This window comes from Etheostoma spectabile, chromosome 4 (assembly GCF_008692095.1).
Source record: "Etheostoma spectabile isolate EspeVRDwgs_2016 chromosome 4, UIUC_Espe_1.0, whole genome shotgun sequence".
Taxonomy (NCBI): domain Eukaryota; kingdom Metazoa; phylum Chordata; class Actinopteri; order Perciformes; family Percidae; genus Etheostoma; species Etheostoma spectabile.
The window spans coordinates 11,694,084-11,711,717 of NC_045736.1; the positions used below are offsets into that span (position 1 = coordinate 11,694,084).

General features: G+C 40.8%; 2 protein-coding genes and 1 long non-coding RNA gene across 3 annotated transcripts in view; 1 reads left to right on the forward strand and 2 right to left on the reverse strand.

Moving 5' to 3' along the window:
* ilrun (inflammation and lipid regulator with UBA-like and NBR1-like domains) overlaps positions 1 to 921 on the reverse strand; it is an 8,625-nt gene extending 7,704 nt beyond the window's left edge. The window contains exon 1 of the mRNA XM_032513475.1: positions 621 to 921. Coding sequence (XP_032369366.1) covers positions 621 to 778 — 158 coding nt within the window. The 5' untranslated portion in view covers positions 779 to 921. The remainder of the gene's footprint in view (positions 1 to 620) is intronic.
* Positions 922 to 1,576: 655 nt separating this feature from the next.
* Positions 1,577 to 15,915, reverse strand: LOC116687834 (uncharacterized). Its single transcript, XR_004331640.1, has 3 exons — positions 15,901 to 15,915; positions 15,520 to 15,524; positions 1,577 to 1,744 (listed from the first exon to the last, which is right to left on the reverse strand). It is a non-coding gene; the product is annotated as an uncharacterized LOC116687834 (long non-coding RNA).
* snrpc (small nuclear ribonucleoprotein polypeptide C) lies at positions 5,687 to 9,574 on the forward strand. The gene is made up of 6 exons (XM_032513476.1): positions 5,687 to 5,802; positions 7,556 to 7,598; positions 7,767 to 7,875; positions 8,448 to 8,507; positions 8,679 to 8,783; positions 9,113 to 9,574. Exons 1-6 carry the CDS (start codon positions 5,795 to 5,797, stop codon positions 9,232 to 9,234), a joined length of 447 nt encoding a protein of 148 aa, XP_032369367.1. The 5' UTR covers positions 5,687 to 5,794; the 3' UTR covers positions 9,235 to 9,574.
* Positions 15,916 to 17,634: the final 1,719 nt, after the last annotated feature.

Sequence of the window (17,634 nt, forward strand, 5' to 3'; positions counted from 1 at the left end):
ACACACACACACAAGGAATTTGACTTCGGTAGGTGTTAAACTAAACAATGCGTTTTGGGTGGATCCTCCCGTGATCAAGACCATAGGCCACTGATTAACTAAAAGCTTGGTATCCATTGATCACAGACCACTTGTTGCCAACCGTTCAGATCACGACTGGTTACGTCATCAGACGTGAAGTGGCTGGCTCTGCCTCGAGTTGTAGCTTCCCGAAGAGCACGATTTAACTGGCTCTGGACACTATTATGTAATATGGCTGCTAACGTACACTGAGAGTTCCCTGATTTTAAATTAGCCAGTTTGTCAGTCAGCTTGTTCTTTGCTTTTCCAGTTCTTTCACCTTATAATAACTCTCAGTTGAGGTAAACTTTACCGTTTCACTTCCGCTTGTCCCCGAAACGATCGTTAGTAGTTAACTAGCTATAACTTAACTGCCCGTTTCCCATTTCCCGTGAAGGAATGATGAAATGATCTTCTCGGGTTTGAACAACATTAAGTTAGCACCGTGTGTGTCTACCTCCATTTTTATAGCATTTTGACGTAAGCTAACTAGCTAATTATACCGCTAGGTTAGCGTCATGTTGCTGTCCGAGATCAGGCCCTCGTATCCCCGTACTCACCAGTTGGTCATGTCCAGGAAGAAGGCGCAGCCGGCTGGGTTGAGCTGAAAGCCCAGCAGCCTCTGAAACTCCGAAATGAGGACGTCCTTGTCCGTGGTGCCCATGCAGCTGAACTTCTGCATGAGCTCCGCGTCCACGTCCATGTCCGTGCCCTCCATAGGGTGGCGGGTGTCCCGTAGCGGAGACGGGGTGGCGCGAGGGGGGGGACCTCTTTCAGTTTAGTCCGAGGCCTTGTCCAGCCATAACAACCAGCTCAACAATAACAACCGTCACTGCGCATGGCACAACTAGGGGGACGATGTTTGACGTTGCAACAGCCCGCGCGTCACCTTCGCCAATCACGTAATGGGCGTCGACGTCATCTGTTGCTATTTGCAGCCACCTTTTCATTGGTGTATCAGTCAGAATCAGAACAGGATTTCGTGCCAAGTAAATAACACTTAAATGGATTTACCTTGGTGATTGGTGCATACATAAAAACATTAAGAACGAAATAAACAATAAAGCAAAGTACAATAGTACAATAACATGTTCATAAAATTGAACAGAAATGTCCAATTTAATTCAACTTTATTTACGACACGCATGTCCATATCAGTATAAAAATATGTAGAACACAACAACATAGACAAAACAAAAAAAGTATGTACATTTAATTTCACAACATCAAAGTGATTAAAACACATGCAGACATTTGTTCCAGTGTTTCCAAAAGCAAGAAGTGTAATTTGTGTCACTCTGTGTGGAGTCAGTTAAATCCACTATAATTACATTTTTTGAAAAAGTTTAGCGACACACACAATTTATTAACACAGCACAAAAGGTGGGAACATTACTAGTCACAAACATGTGACTCGCTCTTGTTCATCTTGGCAGTTTGAGAAAGATTCTGAATGCACCATTAAAGGGTAACTACTGACTCTATTTTCCTATATTTTTGTATCTAAAGCCTCTTTCTGAGCAAGTAGTAACAGGAGCGTAGTTATAGGAACAGTTCACTTCTAAACAGTTCTACTAACTACTCTCCCCCAAAACTGTTTTTTTCCATTTGCATTCACACCGACCAAGTGGCCATAGAAACTGACCTTTTGTTATTATAACACAGCCATCTAACCACCACTATGCTATATACTAAGGGAAACCCTGCCCTGAAGTAGGAGCTGAAAGACTTACAGGAATGTGGCCAGAGGAATTTTATGTTCCCAAAATTATTAAAAATGGTCCTAAGAACATTATGTTCTAGGAAGTTGGAAATGAAAAAAAATCCGTCTTGTGGGAAAGTGGCTTAAAGCAACACTAGAGAACTTTTTGTAATGTTTCCAAAATCAGTTTCGGTGGTTTATCAACTTGTAACAGGGGGAACGGCACTTCTTCTTTGTGGCTCTCTACCGGCTATAAGGGCACTATGCAAGTTTGCCAGATCAGGTAGCGGATCTGTAGTTCCAATGAGACACAAAGGGACAAATCCACTTCCAACCTAGGGGGACCGAAGCAGGAAAAGTTACGTGTTGCTCTGACTGATAGAAACAATAGTATTTGGCATTGTTACATTGTTAAAGGGGTGGTTCAGAATTCTGGACCTAGGACCTCACCTCCAGTTAGCTAGTTTGTTCTTCATCAGCGGAGAGCGTCTTCAACACGTTTCATCCAGTCCTTCTAGTTGCAGAGTTTGCTGATACAGGCAAGCGCAAGTCAATGGTTTATTCTAGCCTGCCACCAAAAACAGTCTCACCCACTCAGTACACCCGAGGCAAATAAATTATAACACCAGACTATTAATGTAAATGTCTATGTTGATAGAATAATGTTAGAAATAAAACTTTCCTAATTTTGCCATTGACTGGCTCAGATCAATATTATAAGTTTCTGACAACATTATGGGAATGATTTCTAATTCGACCTTTCTGTTGAAGAGTAAGATCCTGGGTTTGGCGAAACTGGTTCGCTAAACCCACCAGACTCCATGTAAATAAACGGAAATTTTAGCATTGTAAAATATAATTCAATCAAAGTCAACAGGAACAAAATAAAACTATGAAACGCTGTTTTGGGTCATCTTTCCATTTTTTCCAACCATCACAACTCTAGTTTTGGATGGCAAAAAACTCATAGTTTACCAATTTACACGTGAAAATATGTTGGCGTTATACACTTTTTCAAATAGAGTCTGATGGGTTTTGCGCTAGCGACTTCAGAGCGGTTTCTCGTTAAACAGAAAGGTCTCAAAGAGGTTTTAAAGGTCTATCTTTGAAGGGATCTTTTCCTCACTGTTGTCAGACACAGAATATCAATCTGAGCCTGTCAGTGGCAAAACGAGCACTTTTGTGATGGTAAATACAAGCTGGACAATTGCCCTGTTAACTTGTTTGTAGGTTGTTTTTCCGCTGCCGACTCCAGCGATCTTGCTTAAATGGATACTTCCTCTATTAGCATTAAACTTTGTATTAGTAGAAACCCGGTGGTGTTTTCCAATGACCATGCTTCCCTTCCTCATGTCCCCCTGAAACAAGAGATCTCTGTATTGTGTGTCTGGGAGAAAAAAACTCTTATGACGCAAAAATCGGCATTTTGCGTCATCTGAGGCATTTTTTGCTAGATTACAAGCCAGCTAGTTCCACATGTTTTCAACCCACCCATAGGGGGTTGGAGTCTTTACCCAAAGTGATTCAATTCAGCATTCAAACTACCGCAGATGCGTACCACTGGGATACATAGGTACAGATCGGAGAATACGAAGGAAAATTTATTACAGACAGAATACTCGACACACTACAAGTTGCCCCCGATGCTGCCCCATAGGGAGTGTGAATGTGTGTGAGCGTTTATCTGATGAGCAGGTGGCACCTTGTACGGCAGCCTCGGCCACAGTGTGTGAATGTGTGTGAATGGTGAATGGTTCCTGTAATATGTAAAAGCGCTATGAGTAGGCGTCAAGACTAGAAAAAGAGCTATATAAAAATAGTCCATTTACGTTCACGTCCAACTCCACCAGCCGTTTGTGACCATTCTACATTCCACGCAAAGTCAAATCGCAGCGCTAATGCTAGGATTGTGTTAGCTGAACTTTACGGAGCCTATAATGTATATGCACTAAATGTGGCCCGTTTTGTATGATGTTTTATATAATGTTGTTTTTATATACATTAATTGTGTAACACCAATTGACCCACGGTGAAAATTTGTTTTGTATATGGTTGAAATGACAATAAAACACACTTGAGTTGAGTTGGATGCCCCTCTGTCTGTCTATTGGCGTTTTCCCACTGCTGGTAACAGCTCGACTCGACTTGCCACGACTCGCCTCTACTCGACTCGACGCATTCTGCGTCCGTTTTCCACTGCAGATTGAGCAACGCCTCAGCGTGGCTGGTCACCATAGCTACGCGTGATGATGTCATTTTCAACGCGACTCACAACAGCTCGTCGGCTACTCGCCGCAGCAAGAAGAAATGTTTTGTTTCAAAAGAAGCTGAAGGAAGCAACAAAAATCACCGCTGAAAAAAACAGGAGTATGGGAATTCCTGACAATTGTTCGCCGACACAAAAGGGTAAGTTACGTTTCCTGGTAACGTTAGCTAACATTTGCATGTGTTAGGGGCCCCGGTCATTATTTACTATACGCTATATGAAGTACATGAACTTTAGCAACCATGATTACACACAAAAATACGTATGCTGTTTACTGTTTGTGTTTCAGAGCATTAACGCTTTGCAAAATCGCCGCCGCAGACCGTCTGGTGGGCGATGTCCGACCGGTGAGATCTCTGGTTCTGACCTGCGGTGCTTCGTATAATCTGTATGGGAGTCACGGAGAGTCTTATGACAACGACTGGGATGCATCTGGGACAGCAGAGCCGGTGGTGACACTGTCACAGGGTGCAGAGGAAGAAGACCGGGAGGGTTTGATGCGCTACTTGAAAAGCTAAATAAAAACTTTTCTTTGAGATGTTCTCTTGTTTTTTTAAAGTAACAGTGTGCAATATTGGAAACGACATAAAGCCCCTAATGGCCTTTAATATTGAACAGTTGAAAAGTGAGAATAGTGCAGAGAGTAGATAATCTGTCGGTGTCTGGCTAGATTTTTTTTAAATGTCCCGTTTGTTCTGGACGCACACTCCGCACTCTTGTTTGCTAAAAACGCGGTGATCCGACCAACCAGCAGTCTGCAGGTTTCCACGTCACCTTTTGGTATCGCCTCAGCTCGCTTGGAACCTCGACTGAGGTAGTACTAAAAAAAGTGCCTGGTAGCAGGTCCCAGGGACTTTTTTTTCGTAATGGAAAACCAAAAAAGGCGAGAAGAGTCGAGGCGAGTCGAGTAGATACCACGCAGTGGAAAACCGCCATAAGTCTGTAAACGTTAGGCGTGGCGTGCATTCTGGGATTTGGTGTCTTTCAGCCACTTGAGCCAAAAACATTTTATTTTCTCTTTTCTCTGTCTAGAAGGCAGCCATTTAAAAGGAATCACATTTCTACGACATAAGTGACCCAATTTTAAAGATATATTCATTTTTCCAACGCTAAAATATCCCTTTAATAGCCTAGGCTACTGGTAACCTAGAAATCTAGACGCGCCCGAGCGGCAGCAAATATAACTCTTGATGAACCCTCCTGGTTCATTGGAAGAATGAGTTAAACCTTTTGTACATGTCACTGAAACGGGTTAAGGTTGGGAAAGCCCTTGATTTGGTTTATTTACTTGAAACTTTTAATTTAATTTGAGATAGCCCCGTTTATTTGTTTCTTTTGTCTTATTTCTTTTCTTCTGAAGGTAGATTTTCTATGTTTATGCTTCTATGTTCTGTTTATTTGCTCGACCCGAGGTAAAATTTTATTTTTTGAAGTTGGTTTTGGTGTATTTAATGCCTTGTTTGTTTGTATATTTGTATTCTGAAAAAAGAAAAAATATTGTGGGTTTAGCTTGTCAGGCTTTAATAATGGACCAATGCCTGTTGTTCCCATTAGTCACTTAAACACAAAACATAGGAAAATAGAGTGCAGGTTGGAAAAAACGGTAGTTACCCTTTAGTTATTACAGTATTTTAATTACAGGGATTTTTTCGTGCGGCGGTAACTCATAAATTCAGGTGGAACTAACGGTCGCTAAGTCTTATATCTGGTAGGAACACTTTTTGGGAACACCGGAATCGCGCTCTCGAAGGAGATTGCCGGGGAACATGCCTAAGTATATATTTTAATTGTGTTCTATGTTTAGTCTATGATTTCCACGTTTCAACGAAGTGAGTTATTGTTTGTATTAAGTATTAAGTAAGGAACGACAGTGAAATATGCTTAGAAAATTAGTGAAACAGACCCGTTTGTTTCCAGTGAACGGTGTGAGCTTTGTTTGGGCTGTGTCTATTTGCTGGACTCACTCAACCTCGATGTTACCAGCAAAGAAGGTTGATAGAATTAAGAGCATGCTACTTAACAAAATAAATGTTCTTTTATTTATTTCTATGACTTTTATGGTTACTTAAACCCTTATTGGGTATATGGTGAACATATATAAATAGTTTTAAATCTAAAGTTCTCCTGCTGCGGAGACTTGCATAATGTAAAGATGTCCTGCTGAACAGGCCACTTAAGTGTTACACATCTCAACATTTCGTGTAGGATATTGACTTGCGGGACAATATCTGCACAATATGCATACTACAATTCCCACAGGACTCCACAACTGAAACATATTCCTGTTGGACTTTTTTGTAAAGGAATCATTTGTAATGTTAACATGATGGCAAAAAAAAGATTTGCAGACCAAACAAAAAGGTTTACAAAATAGTATTTCTAGATTGCATCTTTTAAAACCTACTGCAATACGCCGACCAATGTGTCCTCGAGCTAGACACCTAACCCCTAGTTGCTCCAGAGGCGTGCAACCTCAAGTATACAGTGTTCAATAACAATGGCTTGTAATGTGTGCAATACTCAACTGCTACTATTATTATTATTATCATTATTATCATCATTATTATTACTTTTCACCATTGCAACACCTTAATTATGTTATTTATGTAAATACTCTATCATAATATTCCTTTAACTGTAAATATCCACACTCCTTATATTTCTTTATTTATATTTCTTATATTTCTAATATCTGAGCAACTGTAACACAGAGTTTCCCTTCGGGGATCAATAAAGTATTTCTGATTCTGAACAGTGAAAGTCGCTTTGGATAAAAAGCGTCAGCTAAATGACATGGAATGGAATGTGTCAGTGTAAATGAGTTCTTTGGCTATTCAGTTTTTCAGCTCATTAACAATTGGGATTTTATATACAGTGGCTTGCAGAAGTTTACACACCCATGATAAAGTTGATTTAAAAAAAAAAAAGGAATTAAAAAAAACATCCTTTGGTAACTGATCTTAATGCCTTAATTTAAAAAAAGAAATGAGGAAAATCCAACCAATTTTCTTTGTGAATGAGTAATGTATTGTAAATAAATAAATGTTCTTCCTTAAAATACAGGGGGCATAATTATACACCCCCCTATGTTAAATTCCCATAGAGGCAGGATGATTTTTATTTTTAAAGGTAAGTTATTTCATGAATCCAGGATACTATGCATCCTGATAAAGTTCCCTTGGTCTTTGGAATTGAAATATCCCCCCCCCCCCCTATCATCACATACCCTTCACCATAACTTATGCCCCCTGTTTTTTAAGGAAGAACATTTATCTATTTAAAATACATTATTCATTCACAAAGAAAATTGGTGTCCTTAAAGGCTGGATTTTCCTTACATTTTTTTGAATTAAGGCATTAAGATCAATTTTTTCTTTCCTCCTTTTTAATCAACTTTAGCATGGGTGTGTAAACTTATGCAAGCCACTGTACATACATACATAAGTACATATACAGGTTTGGGATAAGTTATGTCTGCAGCTCTGGATTTTTTTTTGTTAACGTCAAACTTTTTTTTTCCCCCACAGGTTTTACTGTGATTACTGTGATACCTACCTTACACATGATTCGGTAAGGTGTGTGTGTGTGTGTGTGTGTGTGTGTGTGTGTGTGTGTGTGTGTGTGTGTGTGTGTGTGTGAGTGTGAGTGAGTTAAAATTACTGAAAAGCATTAAAGAATCTATCTTTGCTGTATTTTGCTCTTGTAAACTTCCACAAACCTGTTCTCTTTTTGCTTCAGCCATCAGTAAGGAAGACCCACTGCAGTGGCCGAAAACACAAAGAAAATGTGAAGGATTACTACCAGAAATGGATGGAGGAGCAGGCTCAGAGCCTGATCGATAAAACAAGTAAGCTAATTATTGGCTCAATCATCTGAAATGCATTGCTGAGGGAATCTAGAAGTACTATGCAACTGCAATGCCTCTTTAATTCTTGCTGCCACTCTTTCAAAAGTTGTCTGTTCTCCTGAACATGTATGTATAGATGTCCTCTAACCCAAAGGGCCTCTAGTGACAGTAACGTATTACTGAGGATTTATTCGATTGTACAGTCTACCATTCACATACATAAATACAATTACTGCATATTGTTTCTTTTCCATATTTACTACTGATTAGATATAACAAATAAACTAGATGTTAAGAGTAAAGCCTGTTACGAATCCCACATAAAGCATGCTAATGCATGTGTGTGGGCTATCCAAGCTCTTTGCTTAAATAGTGCTCTATGTACACCAGCTTACTTGGGCCCCCTCTAAGATTACAAACCACTAATCCACATCAGAGATGCCAGAGTGTAGTATTGGCCACTGTGAAGGAACATGTTGTTTTACTGACTAAATTCTCCTTTGCAACCTCAAAAGAGGGCAGGCTAATCATCCTTTGAGTTTGTGTTAATATTTTGTCTTTTCTCCCAACAGCGGCTGCCTTTCAACAGGGAAAGATTCCTCCCACACCGTTCCCTGGTGGCCCTCCCCCAGGTGAGTCTATCGGCTATCAACTCTGCAGTAAGTTGATTAACTCAAATTAGTTTACTTATAAGTCAGTGAAGATGTCAAAATATAACGTCATTCACTGTGATGGTTGAGAACCTGATCTAATAAAGGTGCATAGTATTGTCTGTATGCTAACATTTGCTGTTTGTGATACAGGTGGTCCTCCTCGCCCAGGCATGCTACCGACCCCCCCTATGGGCGGTCCACCTATGATGCCCATGATGGGGCCTCCACCACATGGAATGATGCCCGGTGGACCCGGTAATTAATTTGTTTATTATTGCGATCACCGAAGGCTTGTACCATATATATGCGCCAACAGTCTTGTTGCCAGTATATAGACTTCTTCATGGGGGAGACAGAAACTACACACTAAAGCTTTAACGCCAGGAGTTGGCACAGAATCAGAAAACCAAAAGAGAAGATATTTCCACACCACAGTGGCCCTTTTATTAAAGAGTACAATCTTGACCAGGTTATTCTAAATGAGTTGTAAAGTTTTTAAATGCATGGACGTGACTCCTTTTTCACATGAAGCTTCTGTCATAATCAATACCTAAAGCTGTGAATCCCTTCACTGTCCCATGTAGGAGGCATGAGGCCGCCGATGGGAGGACCCATGCAGATGATGCCAGGACCCCCACACATGATGCGTCATCCTCGACCCATGATGATGCCAGTCAGGCCGGGCATGATGCGACCAGACAGATAAGACCGGGTGGATTTTCTGTGCTTTTCGTTGCCATGAACAGATGCTGTCTAGTGAGGACACTTGGGTTAACACTTGGATTTTTCGACTTTTTAAATTTTCAAATGTCCAAACTCTTCAACCTCAAACCTGATGTAATTATGTCATTTTTGTATAATTACTTTTGTTTCTTGTGCCAGAATTTTGGTATTTATTGCTATTTACCTTCATTAGACTTGATTTCAGAGCCCCGTTTTTAAGACCTTTTATTTTTATTAAATGTTCTCCTGTGTTAGTATCAAGTTTGAAATATCTCGTCTCGCTTTGACAAACTGTTCAGCAAGCACATTTAAAGAGCGCGTTTGATATGACAATATTTGTTACTATATTTTTGTTTTAGGTTTTACGCGTTTTTGTTATTTCATTTCATTGCTTAAAGAAATAAAACAGTGATTTCAAACCTGTTTCTTTTAAATTGCATGCTTTAAACTTGTGTTTCCAATTATTCCAGCTGATTTGAAGTCTTGTTGGAGCTCTGTTTAGGAAGATAGGTTGAACATAACCTGAGTAAAATTTAAAAAGAATAAAAAAAACGCATACAAAAAATTAAGATTAGTGGCAAATGCATGCGTGCTTGCGCTGAGCACCGCCATAGGTCAAACATGCAAAGGGGGGGGGCAGAGAAACTGGGGTAACCATAAATGACACCAAATGTGGTAGAGAACTCAAAGCCTCCTCCAAGTTTAATGGCATTTCTTTAAACCAATCATGGGCGATGCTAAACTCCACACACAGCGGCTGCAAAAGCGAGAGAAAACTCAGATTGGACCGATAAACTTTCTCAATTTACCATGCAGAGATCCGAAAGGCAGCCATTATACCTCATAAATACACAGAATTTAAAATTCAAACCAAGAAAGCAAAAATTGCATGCATCCGGCGGCACCAGAGCAATCCCAGAAGTGGAACGCAAAGGACATAGACTATTAGTAAACAGACCCAAAAGACGAGGAATTAGAACTTCCATTCGAAGCGTGGCCAGACACAACTCCAAATGAATGCAAATGTTTCTTTGTATCGCCTTGATTTGTAGGGAAAAGGTAGAACTGAAAGCTTTTAGTTGGCAACTTGATGCAATGACAACAAAATTACAAGGTGTGGAATGTGTGTTCAAAGGGGGTTACACACAATATTACAAATCATTTTCACTTAAAACTTGCCGAAACACTCAAAGAAACATTGGCTTACTGTATGTTGAATTACTGTATGCTCTAATAACAAGGCCCGTTATTTGTCAAACCTGAATTAGGTAATTGAGGTTAGCACTGCAGAGGTCCCTGACTCAAACCCAACCCTGGCACCTGAAGTTTTCCTGAGTGACTTTGACATGCTCACTCTGCCTGAAGGTGTGAATCTGTTCATGTGTGTTAGCTTTGTGACAGACCGGTGACCTGTTCGGGGTCAACTCTGCGCCCTGCCTACTGCAACCCTGGGATGAGCATCCCCCTCTCGAGACCCTAAACATTACAAGCAGATGTGGAAAACAGCCAATGTTTTAAAATACTGTTTCACTAGACTAGACAAATGAGAATGTTGACCCAGCCCTCATTAGTTTATCCAGTCAAGCGTGTTTGAAGAATTACATCTCTTACATAAGAATCCGTGGCTGCTAGTGAATCATTATCTCAGCTGACATTTGTGTCTACAATGCCTTGCAAGAATTCAGCACTCTCCTCTAGCTGGATTAGAAATTCTCTATTCATAATCACAGTGTATAATTATGAAAATAACTCAACAGATGGAGCTAGAGAGTCATCGTGTTTTGCAATTAGAACCAAGACACTGGAATGATGTGTGATGACTGATTATGTGCTTCCATGGACTGTCAAATATCTTTGTATCTCACATTCCCAGAGGACACTTTTGTGGCTTTATGGTTTAGGAAATTTCTAGGCCACATAAAAAACAAAAACAAATTTGTTGGGGGCAGTAGCCATATGCTTCACGCTGTGTTTGCCAATTTATATACTTGCAGACCGGAGGGAAAGCACTGCAAAGACAATCCGAACTGTTCTACTGCTTTGCACCGCATCAGATAACTTTTGGTAGCTGTCGGTCATGCGTGTTGTAAACTGTGATCTTCAAAGAGACTTCGGTAGATTACATGCGATCTGATCGCCAGTCCAAAGGATGGATGGCATTAAAAGTCCTATAAACATCCACTCTCCACATCAGTGAGACAGGAATAAAACCATGTTAATGCACATTTAATGCATATGTCGAGCATAGGCGGATGCCCGTGTGTCATCTGAAATCAGAAGAGTCTTTGTGAATATTCAATCTAGCCATGAAGTGGAGCATTGCCCTGAAGGGAATGAAGTGGAGTGGGGAAAAGTGTCTACGACGAGAGCTCAGGACGTGTGGAAATAAGCCTTGATCATGGGAAGTATGTATTATAATAAATTTAACAGCAGGGAGACCACTCATGAACCGGCACTGTAGGTCTCGTTTAGATATTGTGAATGTTAGATGTGCAAAATGTCATTCACATATTATTTCAACAATCACAGAAGAAGTGACCTTTGGGAGATAACAGCATTTTCTATTTGCTGCACTGTGAAAAGTCACACTTAGATTGTATTTTGGTATAAATAAGGATTGCAAGCTGTTATAAAATATAAAATGTCCTGATGTTTAGCTGGAATTCTTTACAAAGTCAAAAGGTTCTGTTAACTCATCAGCTTCAGCTGTCTATACACTGTAAAATCTCATAATCGACTAGAAAGGCACTCAGAGAGTGCATACTTCACTAAGGCACACTGTATCTCACAATGTTAAAGAGGAATTTACACAATGTTTCAACATTATATGAACCAAAATCTTTCAAATTGGTCCAGTATTGAGCCAATTCTGCATTGTGTGAGTCCTTCCAAATCTTGTACCTGAAGGTACGCATGTTGAATTGTATAAAAATTGTACGCGGTGTCTTATCATCTCTGGGGCGCCCAACTCTATGTACTGCATCAACCAAGAATCCGAGCTTGCTTTGATCATCAGGTGCAATCTGACTCATTATCTTCACGACTTCCTCTCTTACATCTTCGTTCAGTTTTTAGGAAGGTTGAAGAGGCGCAAATTCCATCTTCTGCTGTAGCGCTTACCTTCTTTGGTTTTCTCTTTAAGTTCTTCAATGCTCTCATCTAGCCTTTCAACCTTATCTTCTGTCTCCTTTGCTTGAACACCAAGGCCTTTCATCTCTTCTTTTACCACAGTGATGTCTGCAGAGTTTTTATTATTCGTTGTTCAAAGATGAAGAATTGCTCCTTCACCTCAAAAATTGCTTTGACAATGTCGGCGTTAGAGACCTCATTTTTATTTTTGCTGGCACATACTTTCTTTGGATTTGGACTATTAATTGGAGCACAAACCTAAAAAGGTGTCATCCGGGTCTACATCCATTACCAGTCCCCCTTTTACGCCTTTTTTTGTGTCTCTCTTTGCCATTGTGGTCCATGAGCCCCGTGCTATTAGCTTGGTATGCTAGGTACCTGGGCAGCTTTTGCACATGCTATCTACAAAGGGTTGTTTCTAGCCTTTAAAGTTCTTAAAATGGTAGTTAACCCTTACTTGTAGGTGCGTCTCTCGAAATTTGACAGTTCAGCAAGTTGCGTAGTCATTGGCCTTATCGTAAAACACAAGTACTCAGCTAAGTGTTGCAGAGCTTAGCAAACGTTAACCACCACGGTTGCCATCTTGCACGACCCCCCCTAGGCAGTTTTTTTTTAACATTGCTCTATAAACAACGTTTTGATTGCCAGCAGTTTTGCTGGATATGGCGTCACACTGATGAGGTATAGGGATTACAATAGTCGATTAATTAATCATACAATCATTTATAACTTTGCATAGCTTCATTTAAATCTGGTGTAAATGTTCAAATGTTTAAGAAACGCATTTGCCATTATTTCGTGTAACCCCTCCGCGGTATAACCGCTCTGCACTGGCATATTTAGTGTTTTCTTATGGGGAGAGCGGTGCCGCCCAACTAGACGTCCTTGGTGTCGCACACCCTTCGGAATTGCCGCTGAACGCGGCGCTTTCAACTTTGACTCCGTTGCCGCTGACCTTTCAAGCCGCGACCAATGACTGAGCCAAGAAGCAATGATGTCATCCCTGTGCTGCTCTTGCTTCTCTCCCCTGCGCGCCATCTCAACATGTAGTTAATGTAATTAGCAATAACAGTAGATTTACTAAAATATTGGCCAGATGTGTTGGTGAAGTAGTGGTAGAGAAACAGTAAATATGTTGTATAGACAATATGAGAAGTAGGGCACGACCTTGGCCAGTACAGTAAGGACTTAGCCTAGTACATGATGCTTATATTCTATAAGGTGAGATACTGTGGCGCTGCAATATGCAGTCTTGAAGTTTTTACTACGGCACTTTAATGTATGTTGATGTAAGTAATAGTACATGGTTGAATGTCACATGTCTATGGGGGAAAAAGTATACTGTATCTTGTCAGAGCACCATTTAAAAAAAAATCTTAAGCAAAGGACAACTTACTTCTCAGCAGATGTTCATAAAGCTTGCTCATCTTTCCTATGATGTCTTGAGCAACCACTGTTGGCTCAAGAAAGTGTACAATGTCACCACTCAGCTGGCTCTTGTGGTTTTGATGACCAAGAAAAAGGATTGGCTTGTTTCCTCTGGTTAGCATCACAGGAGATGATGGTACAGACTGTATGTTCTAGTCACAATAAACAGTTCCATCTCTAGAACTGTAATATCTTTGAAGAATTGGGGTTCGTAGCAGCCCTGATGCCGGCACAGCAGTGGGCAGTTTCATATTAACTTTTTCTTCTGACAGGTAAATGTAGTCTATGTGGATGTTTAGCATTCTGTTCTTCTTTATTTATTAAAGGAAATCTTTTGCCACTATGCACTGACTGCATGCACACAGACACACACAGCTACTCAGAACAAACATTCTGATATGCTGACCCTTGTGCAGTTGGGTGTTAATCACCCCCTAGGGTTGCCCAAACTAACTGAAACATCATTTTAATTACAACATGGTCAGATGCCATATCCAAACTGTTGGCTTGTGCCTCCACCATTCAGAAAGTGAACACCAAACACTGATACTGAAACACCTCTCCCTTCTCATTAGGGCCCAATCCCAAATGCTGCCAGACTACAGAAGTCCTGTTCTTCTTCCAGACCAAGTCACTCAGTGCAAAGACTTGCCATCTCTCCCCCCCCCCCCCCCCCCCCCCCTCTCCTCCACACTGTCACATGATGACAATCACACATTATATTTAATCCTTGTCTCCTATATAACTTCACTGCATTTTTTTATGACAGTATTGAAACTGATACCGTTGATATTTTTAAGACCCCCCGGTATACTGCATCACCGCACAACCCTAGTACAGAGCAACAAAAATCAAACATATATTTAAGTGAAAATTAAATGCAACAACTAACACTATAAAAGGTAAAACAATAAACATTTTGTAGACATATCATACACCCCTATAACCCATCTATATTTTCCTGCCCATCTGGCGACTGTGATAATTATATAATTATCTGGAAGCCAACTTCTTGCAATTTGAGAAATATGATCTTACCGACAACTGCGCAGCATCTAAGATCTTGCTGTCATTTTTTAAAATTTTACTTTTTAATGATGAGGCCCAGTTGGTATTTTTCCACTTTCTCCTGTTGTTGTTTTTTTGCTTCTGCTTACTTGGGAACAGAAAAGGCAGGCAAAGCATGTTTTTCTGTTGAAGCCGGTTGGGAGCCTGGCAGGAAGGGCACGGTTTCAATTTGGGTTTTGTCATTTCTGCAAATGAGAATTAAATATGCAAGGATCATTTCCACTGTGATATTAAAATGAGGTATTAATTGTTAACAACAGCTCATGGTTTTATTGAATCAGAAAAGTACACAGCAGCATTAAGTAACATCATCTCTATACCTTTATTTAACTCACTGTGAAAAATTGAGGAATAGCACCACACAATAGTAAAAAATCAGGGTAGCAGCTGTCCATGGTCCCGCTACATGTCCTGCGATGCCATGTTACATCCTGCTACGCTCTGCGGTGCCCAGCTACGTCCTGCTGGGCCTTGTAACGCCCACAGTGCCCTGCTATGCTACAAAGAACTACTACAAATAAACTCTTCATTCTAATCCCAACCGGTCGTCAGACACCGCCTCCCAAGAGCCTGGGTCTGTCCGAGGTTTCTGCCTAAAAGGAAGTTTTTCCTCGCCACTGTTGCTTGCTCTGGAGGAAACTACTGGAACTGTTGGGTCCTTGTGGATTCTGGAGTGTGGTCTAGACCTGCTCTATCTGTAAAGTGTCTTGAGATAACTCTTGTTGTGATTTGATACTATAAATAAAATTGAATTGAAATTGAATTGAATAGTACAGTCACTATAGTTATTTACTGGGTTTCTCTGCCACTACTTCACCAACACATCTGGCCAATATTTTAGTCAATCTTGTGATGATGGGGTGGGATGAGGACCCAAACGCAGGGAAGAGGAGGCAGGCAGGAGCACAGGGGTTTATTGATAAACAGTCCAAAGAGAATACAAGGAGCAAAAGAACAAGGCTCAATCCAGGAAACACAAAAAAATCCAAAAGGGTCCAAAAAAAAAAAAAAAGAAGACAGGCACAGGGGAAGAAGGGAAGGCAAAAACAGGGAGACTGCACTGGGGAAACCTCAGGGATGATCAGAACGTCGATGAGAACACGCAGGACAGGCAGGCTGACGAACAAGAACGATCTGACAAGAGACAAGGGACGCACGGACATTAAATACACGAGGTAATGAGGTAACAAGATGCAGGTGGCAAGAGGGCAGGGAAGCAGGTGGAAAACATCAGGTGATCACAAGAGCCGGAAGAGATAGGAAGAGGCAAGACAAGACAAGAAACAGACTTCAAAATAAAACAGGAAACAGAACAAGCAGACACTCAGGGGAACACAGGCCCAACAACACAAGACCGGGGAGAAACAAGACCGGGGAGAAACAAGACCAGGGAGAAACAAGACCGGGGAGGGAAAACAAGATTAAAAACCGAAACCATAACCAAATCTACTGTTATTGCTAATTACATCAACCACATGTTGAGATGGAATAAGAAAAACTTCTCAGGCTATATCACGTTCAATTTACTGTAGACAATTCAGCAATAGCACAATAGTAAATTCAAAATAGTTAATCTGCTGTTAGAGTATTTTCAATCAAAGTTAGCGATGGCTTTTCAAAGTTAGTGCTTAAGTGAGAACCTGATTGTACCCGTTATGAGGATATAGGTGACAATTAGCTAGGCATAAAGAAACACTTGATTTGCTATAAGCAGCTAACGTTACTGTAGGTTTCACTTGTTGGAGCTAGTATTTTTGACACTTTACATCATTCATCGTCCCATTAGACCGCCACCCTGCACATTGGAAGGTTTGAACAACAACCTATTGACCTAACTAGGTCGCTGTGGGGATAATTGTGCCTATTTATTTGACTTACCAAGTTGAAAATGTGTGCAGAGAAGCAGGAGCGGCACATCATTGCTTTTTGGCTCAGTCATTGGTCGCACCTTGAAAGGTGAGCGGCAACAAAGTGAAAGTTGAAAGCGCTGCGCGACGCCAAGGATGGCGCTCCGTCTAGTTGGGCGGCACCGCCATCCCCATGGGAAAACACTAAATATACCAGAGCAGAGCGGTTATACACAAAATAATGGCAAATGCGTTTCTTAAACATTTACACCAGACTTAAATGAAGCTATGCAAAGTTATAAATGATCGTATGATTAATTAATCGACTATTGTATCAAAGTGTATAATCCCTATACCTCATCAGTGTGACGCCATGTCCGGCTGAACTGCTGGTGATCAAAACCTTATTTATAGAGCAATTGTTGCGTAAACACGAGGATAGGACCCAAACGCAGAGATGAGAGAGGCAGGGAGGCAGGTGGGGGTAAACAGGAGTTTATTTTAACAGTTCTTTAAACAAAGGGAGCCAAAAAGGGCAAAATCCAAGCAACTCCAAAATCCAAACGAGGCAAAACATGGGAAAAAGTCCGGGGGAAAAGAAAGGGCAAACACTAACATCATTGTGTCCACGTTCGGACACCACTCGCTGCCATTGGCCATATCCGGACACTTGAGCCTGACGCACTTTGTGGTCTTTTCGCAGTACTTTACATTACCGATCATCACCAAAATGTTCACCGAATTGACGTATACCCATCTACCAATCTACGTAGGAGTTGTCCTATATGTACATGGACATTTAGATGTCTAATTAGTATATGAAAGTGGAACAGACGTAAGAGCGCTCGGGCGATGGAATTTCCTCTTCTATTTTTACTGAACTGGACATTAAGGAGCTCTTATTGCATAAT